The 8,088-nt window shown below is 38.2% G+C and overlaps 1 protein-coding gene across 1 annotated transcript in view; it reads right to left on the bottom strand.

Annotated features, from left to right (window-relative positions):
- Positions 1-8,088, bottom strand: part of YWHAE (tyrosine 3-monooxygenase/tryptophan 5-monooxygenase activation protein epsilon) — a 52,858-nt gene that overhangs the window by 3,770 nt on the left and 41,000 nt on the right. Inside the window, exons 3-5 of the mRNA XM_029927573.1 lie at positions 5,331-5,437; positions 4,465-4,671; positions 2,033-2,169 (exon numbers count right to left, since the gene is read on the bottom strand). Of these exons, the coding sequence (XP_029783433.1) occupies positions 2,033-2,169; positions 4,465-4,671; positions 5,331-5,437 (451 nt within the window). The remainder of the gene's footprint in view (positions 1-2,032; positions 2,170-4,464; positions 4,672-5,330; positions 5,438-8,088) is intronic.

Raw genomic sequence — 8,088 nt, 5'->3', positions numbered from 1 at the left:
GGAGCCTGTTTCAGATTCTGTGTCTCCCCCTCTCTCTGCCCCTCCCCGTTCGCACCGTATCTCTGTTTCTGTCTCAAAAATAAACATTAAAAAAAGAAAGAAAGAAAATATCCTATTGTGATCTATTTCATAAAATGCTGGATAACCAAGAAAGAGAGTATCTTTGGTTTTATATAAAAACGGAACGGAACATATAGTTTACTTTGATTAATCAATTATTAAGTTATCAACGATACTTAGAAAACAAACTTTAGGGGTGCCTGGGTGGCTCAGTCGGCTATGTATCCGACTCTTGGTTTTGGCTCAGGTCATGACCTCATGGTATGCGGGTACAAACCAAATCAGGGCGAAGTCTGTTTGGGATTCTCTCTCTGCCTCTCCCCTACTTGTGTTCTCTCTCTCTCTCTCAAAATAATTAAACTTAAAAAAATTTTTTTGAAAAAGAAAATATAAACTTTATTTCTTTAACTTTGTCATCTAGCAAGCTTAGTTATAAAAGCCGGCATAAAAAGTCTTTAAAAAAAGGGGGGGGGGGGCGCGCAATGTTTCAACCTAGTTCACCTTGTTTGTTATTTTCACCCTCAGAAAAATGTCCCCGGAGGTCAGAGGTGTATATACCTTGCTTGGGTCCATACTGCTTACCAAACTCTGTTTTCTTTTTATCCCCTCAAACAGGCAGAGAGATATTAGTCTTTTCTGAGCTGAGGGTGACTGTGAAGAGTCCACAGCTGTTTGGCCATTCTTCTGAGTAGTTATTGTTTAGAATACAACAGATTTTTAAAGCTGGAAGGAACCTCAAGTCATTGGTTTAGAGATGTTAATTGGATTTCAGTCCCACAGCCTGGTAGCAGTTGCCTGAGTAATTTGTGGCTCTGTTGGGCTTTCTTGGAAAAGTGTGCAAGCAGGTACGTGTGCCACGTATCTTAAGCCAACTCTACTCAAACATCTAAATATTTCATAGAACTAGTGAGCTTTAAAGCTGAGTCACCTAATTCTCACTTTAGTACCTAAGGTTAAGTCTAAAATCTCACTCTATCCTTCCATAGTAAGGACACTTACAACATACATGCCCTGAAAATCTATTTTCAGAGGCACTTTTAAGAAATATAACGCTTCCAAAGACAGTACAGCATGCTCGCACGAGCAACTGCCTAGTTAGCCTCAAACAATGCAACATATGTGTTTCATTTTGGATCATATAGTCTGACAGGATCTGCAGCTATCACTGACAAACTTTTTTGCTTCTACTCCCCACACTACCACCACCAACTGTAAACCTATCTCATTATGGTTATGCCACACAAGGTTTTGTGCCCTGTACCCTCCTCCCAACTCATCAGTGATCTATCATGGATAAAATAAATTCTTTGGAATAAGCAGAATAAAATCTCCTTTAAAATCAACAATTATGACAAATTTGGGCATTCAGAATATTAACCTCCCCACACCTCAATCATAAGATTAAATTCTAGAAAAATACTACTTATAACTGAAAACTAAAACAAAGAGAATATAAACCAGAGATCTTAAATAAGGACTAAGGGCAGAACAGGACATTCCATTTGCTCTATAAATTCTTCTTTAGATAGAAGATTTCCACACAAGAAAGATGCTTCATAAATATTTACTGACACCATCTAGTTTTAACCTGAGGATACCAGTCCGTCAAAGCAGCGATCGGGACATTCAAATACAATTAATCTTCGATCCCTAAAATTAAATCTGAGGAAGATAAAATGAACTGCCTCCTCCCTCCACCTTACACAACAGAGAGAAATCACTGAACATTATTAGAGGCAAAACTTTTAAAACTTTGAATATAAAGATCCCCTTTTCCAAACAACTCTTTTACATTATCACATACAGTCCAAAATGGAAACTGTACTTTGAGATTATTTGCTGTAAAGGCGAGAATTATGATTTGATAGTTTGGAGGAGGAGTTTGCTTAATGTGAAGAAATGCCAAGAAATTTCTAAGAGTAAAAAGACCCAACAACTCAAAATGACGCGTTTAATTTCCAAGTTTGCTTACCATCACCCTGCATGTCTGAAGTCCATAGTGTCAGATTATCACGTAACAACTGCATGATAAGTGTAGAGTCCTTATAGCTTTCTTCACTCAGCGTATCCAGTTCTGCAATTGCATCATCAAAAGCTGCTTTTGCCAACCTAGAAGTATTTACATAAATATATTACAAAACTATGCCCCAAAACAGAATTAGATATCAACCTTTTTCTTCAGTTATCCCACAGTGTAATAGTGATACTGAGTAACTTGGGTTTAAATATTGAAATACAGGAAAAACAGGTATAACATAAAAATTAATTTTCTATTTAATTTTGTAATCTAGCAAATATGGAGGTAGTAAAAGCTTTGGAGCACTACTTTTTCTTAAACATACTCTCCCCTCAATGTGGGACTAAATTCATGATGCTGAGGATCAAGAGCACCTTCTCTACCATCCAACCCAACCACGTACGTGCCCCATGAGCACTGCTTCTTACTATGTTTAACAAGCCTCTCAGTAAACAGAATACACAGACAAATTCTATCCTAAACCACCGCCATAATATGGAATTTGTATTTTTAAAGGTATTACCAAGTTCTAGTCAACAGCTCACTTACCAACAGCATTTCACAGAATTTAACAGAAGCAAAATGGCACCCCCCAAAAAAGGCACTATAGAACCCACAAAAATGTGATAAACCATTTGCTGCAATTTAAAAGAAACAAAATCAACATTTACTGAGCACGGTATATAATGTGCACCAAATAAAGGAGGACACTGGTGGAGAAACAGAAGAAAGAGACAATCTCAGTCCACAATGAACTTAAAACATCTAGGAATAGAGGACTGACACATAACACCATTATAAAAGAAGTGTGCTGGGGCGCCTGGGTGGCTCAGCTGGTTAAGCGTCCGGCTTTGGCTCAGGTCATGATTTCACGGTTCATGGGTTCAAGCCCTGTGTCAGGCTCTGTGCTGACAGCTTAGAGCCTGTGGCCTGCTTCAGATTCTATGTCTCCTCTCTCTCTGACCCTCCCCTGCTCATGCTGTCTCTGTCTCTCAAAAATAAATAAAATACATTAAAAAATTAAAAAAAAAAAAAAGCATGCTAATCTGGAGGAAGTGCTTTTAAAATCCTAGAAGATGAGCAAATGAGGTGGAGAAGACAAATATGGACTCATCTTAAAGGGTAGGAAAAGACTTTGAACACACTTAAGAATAAAGCAAATGCGTAAGGGCAAAGGCATGGGAAAGACTTAAATCGAAGTGATATGTGGGACAGGCTAAACTAGAGAATGACAATGAAAGAGCCAAGCAATACTATTAGCTCAACAGAGAGCTGTAACTTCTTCATTAAAACCTGTATTTGTTTGAACAAATTCAACCAGGCAGTTATAATGTTTTTAGATGAATAAATAATGGTTTGCACTTAAATGAATCCACCTCACATCTGAAAAATCTCTCCTTTCATGGAATATCTGATTCCTACATACTCAAAAATACTGTACGTTACAAACAACAAATACATTATTCCAATTATGAGGTACCTAAAATAGGCAAATTCACAAAGACAGGAAACAGACATTGCCAAAGGGCAGTAGTGGGGGAATACGGATAATCAGTGGTTAGAGTTTGTTTCAGGTGACGAAGTTCTGGAAATAGTGACAGTTACACAATACTGTGGGTATACTTAATGCCATCCAATTACACACACAAAAAAAGGTTAGAACAATAAACTTGTTGTATTTTGTAATAATTTTTACAAGTAAAAAGCTATGTATATAAAGATATCCTTTAAATTTCTATCTTCCAACAAATGCAGTCCACCTGGGTGGCTCAGTTGGTTGAGCACCAACTCTTGGTTTTGGCTCAGATAATGATCTTAGAGTTCCTCAGTTTGAGCCCCACATCAGGCTCCAGCCACACCAGCAGTGTGGAACCAGCTTAGAATTCTCTCGCTGCCCGCCCCCCACTCACCCTGGGTCTCTCTCAAAATAAATAAATCTAGGGGAAAACATTGGGAACAATCTGAAATATAAATGGGTGAATTAACATATAAAGATGGAAAACTATTCATATTAAAATAGCAAATACAAAATATGTACAACTAAGAGCATAACTAAATTTAAAAACATGCCTACAAGGACTAAAAGCTAATATAAAAACATTGTAATAATTCTACTACAATTCCTCTCATTCCACTCTATCACTAAACAAGTTAAAAATTCTTTTCAATCTATCAACAAAAATTTTGCCCATCAACATCCAAAATTGCTATCCTAACAAACTAGGTAAAGTCTGTCCTAAATCATCCAAAGCAATTTCATTCAGAGCCAAAAGAAGTCTTTATTACACAGCCAAGGCTACAAAGGCAGCCCCAGGAAACAAAACAATTGTCCTTTGTAACTTTTCCAATTTCATAGGGAGAGCTTTTCTTTCTCTTCCATGACTTACCTGCAGGCACGGTCAGGGGAATTAAGAATTTCATAGTAGAATACGGAGAAATTGAGAGCAAGACCTAAGCGAATAGGATGCGTTGGTGGAAGTTCTGTCATTGCAATATCACTAGCAGCTTTATAAGCCACTAGGCTGTTCTCCGCAGCCTCCTTCCTGTCATTTCCTGTTGCAAATTCAGCCAGATACCTGTGGTAGTCCCCTTTCCTAAAACAAAACAAAATAAAACAAATAGGATTAGGAAAAATGCATTTTAAATAAACTGTTAACAATGTTTCTATATTCTATAAAGTGTGTGACAAAAATATACTAGTAATTAACAAGTATACTTCAGTAACTTCATTCACAAAGTGTCTTTCAGGAAAGACTGACTTGTCTATTTAGTTTCCCCCCTCAGAGTTTATATAACAAAACAGAAGTAAGATCCTAGAGAAATCAACTAAAAAGCTTCAAAAATCAACACATTTATCAATAACTAGAATTAAGCATGAAAAAGTGGTTGCAAAACAGTGGCATGACAGTTTGTTAACAGTGAAATAAAACTTCTACATAAAATGTTATAATTGAGCTATGTAATACGCATTGCTAAATAGCTGAAGGCTAATTTCACACAAAAACAAATGCAAATAGGTAAAACAGAACCTAGTGCTTTCACAGTAGTCTTAAATGCAATTGTTCATTAGCAGTGAATTTGCAAATGATTACCCCAAAATTAAGTTTTGAAAATCATTCTTCCCATGTAACTATCTTTCTAACATTAAACAACTATTATTAAATAAAAATTGAACACCTACATTAAAAAAAAGTGATAATTCTAAGAGACCCAACATTTAATCTGACATTTTCCCTTCTCGTATAGAACCTACATTTTATAATAGAAAACCTTGGACTCGCCAGTGTTAGCTGCTGGAATGAGGTGTTTGTCCAGTACATCCAGAATGTCACAACAGATTAATTTTAGCTCAGTCTCAACCTGGGGGGGGAAAGTCAAAAATTGTTTAAGTCTAAGAAATTATATAAGTTATGACACATTCTCCCTCTGGTTTTAAGGAAGAAAACCATAGTAAACAGAATACACATTTTTCCCAAAACCTTCTTCCCCTCAATTGATTACTCTTTAAGAAGGAAAAAAAAAAAAAAAAAAAGGCAAGGCACTTGGGTGGATCAGTCGGTCTAGCAACTCTGTTTCAGCTCAAGTCATGATCTCATGGTTCATGAGTGCAAGCCCCACATCGGGCTATGTGCTGACAATGCAGAGCCTGCTTGGGATTCTCTGCCTCTGTCTGCCCCTCTCCCACTCATTCTGTCTCAAAATAAAATTAAAAATTAAAAAAAAAAGTAAAAGAAAGAAAAAAACTTGTCTCCAAGTTATAGAAATGACCCTCTTTCTTTCTACATGCTGTTATGTGCTTAAATAAAAAAAGCAACACACGCGCGCCTGCGCGACCAAAAAAATACAGGAGTGGTTGGCTATCATAGTCCATGGAGCATGAGACTCTCAATCTCAGGGTTTTGAGTTCGAGCCCCAGGTTGAGTGTAAATATTACATAAAAATAAAAATCTTAAGGCACCTATGGGGTTCAGTCTATTGAGCAACAGACTTCGGCTCAGGTCATTATCTCACAGTTCATAGGTCCCAGACCTACGTCAGGCTCTGCACTGACAGCTTGGTGCCTGTAGCCTGCTTGAGATTTTGTGTGTGTGTGTGTGTGTGTGTGTGTGTGTGTGTGTAGCCTGCTTGAGATTTTGTGTGTGTGTGTGTGTGTGTGTGTGTGTGTGCCTCTCTCTCTCTGCCCTTCCCTCACTAGAAAGGACTCTTTCTCCAACAAACATTAAAACAAAGAGAGCTAGGAGGTGAATACAGGCAGGCTATAGAGCCTCAGGTCACAGTTTATAAGGGATGGAATAAAAAGTCAAACTGAGGCAGTTGGTCAACAGTGCTCACATTCCTAACTACTACTGTACTCAACAGACAATCACTTCAGTGGCAGAGATCCACAGTCAAATTATAGCACCAACAATCTGTATGCTAAAGTAAATATTGCCATTCATCTCAATTTATCATACCAAAGATGCGTATACCCATTCATTGCTCTCTATTTTCTATCAATTCATGGTGACACTGGTGAACCTTTCCAAGTTCTTCTTATGCCCTCGGGAACCTCCTTTCCATTGTAAAGAATTCTCCCACTCTCTCTTCCCCTACAATTTCATCCAGATCCTAAATTATACTAGCTCTTTCCTGAATAAACTACCTCCTTTGTGGCTTTTCAAGTAGCAATTAGTCTAGGAGAAATAATTTCTGAATTCTCTCAGCTCCCCACTAACTCAGTATGACTGGCTGCTATTACTCCAAACAGCTCCTCTTTGGAAGCTCATCCTTTGTGATCTGATTTGTCAGTAGATGTCATCAGTGGATTTCCATAGGCCTTTCAACCACATTCACAAGCTACCTCTCCAATTCTTAGTATCACACCAAGGTATTATCACCCATGTTCCTTTCAACACAGTTCCCTGATCTCAACTCCATGACCTTATTTGTCAATATCTCTAACTGTGCTGCTTTATCCAAGAACTCTTAAATTCTATTTCACTACTGCACTGTAACTTCCTTCTTTACTTTCTGTATTCCTTTTATTCCTAATTAGGGACACATCAAGACTGCCAGCCTCTTGAATCTTTCATCACCCCCCAATTTATCTGTACCTGTCTTGCTTCCTTTGTTTCCTACTTAGCCCAAATCCCACAATGTAGCACAGAATTCTCTCGCTTATGCATTTTTAACTTTCTCATTTCATCATCCCTCTGAGACACCAGTTTTCTACTGACAATCCAGATTTTTATTCCAATATATTTGCCATCAGTGGGCACAATGATACCAGCTTACTACCCCTTAAATCACTCAGAACCTCAGTTTTCCTATCTATAAAGCAGAATAATACCTATTCTTTACAGGATCATTTAAACAAATATGCTATCTTGCACTATTACATGTATTAATAAATATCCCCCCACTCAAGAACAGTGTCCAACAAAGCTGGAGATAATAAATGTAGTTTCCCTTTTCCCTCTCCCTACCAATTCCCTCCCCATGCTACTTTAAAAAAATTTCTTTTAACTTTTATTTGTTTTTGAGAGACAGAGACAAAGTGTGAATGGGGGAGGAGTAGAATGAGAGGGAGACACAGAATCTAAAGCAGGCTCCAGGCTGAGCTGTCAGCACAGAGCCCGACAGAACTCGAACTCACGAACTTCGCGATCATGACCTGAGCCAAAATCAGACCTTTAACCAACTAAACCACCCAGGCGCCTCCCCCATGCTACTTTTTGAGTGTTCCTGTAATTTCCCTCACTGCACTCAAAATGTGTTTACATGCCTTTCTCTTCCACAAGGATCACTTTCTCAGTAGTAGCCCTACTGACATTTTGGACTATATAATTCTTTGTTGTGGGGGCTATCGTATGCACAGCATATTCAGCAAGCAGCATCCCTGTCTCTACCCACTGGATGCCAATAGCACCCTCCCAAGTTGTGACAACCAAAAATGTCTTCAGAAATTGCCAAATGCCTAATACATTCCGTCAAGGACAGAAAGTACATGCTGGTGTCTCCCCCCCCCCCCC

The sequence above is a fragment of the Suricata suricatta genome, chromosome 17 (assembly GCF_006229205.1).
Source record: "Suricata suricatta isolate VVHF042 chromosome 17, meerkat_22Aug2017_6uvM2_HiC, whole genome shotgun sequence".
Taxonomy (NCBI): Eukaryota; Metazoa; Chordata; class Mammalia; order Carnivora; family Herpestidae; genus Suricata; species Suricata suricatta.
Note: the sequence above shows the minus strand (reverse complement) of the source record. Positions and strands in the feature narration are given on the sequence as shown.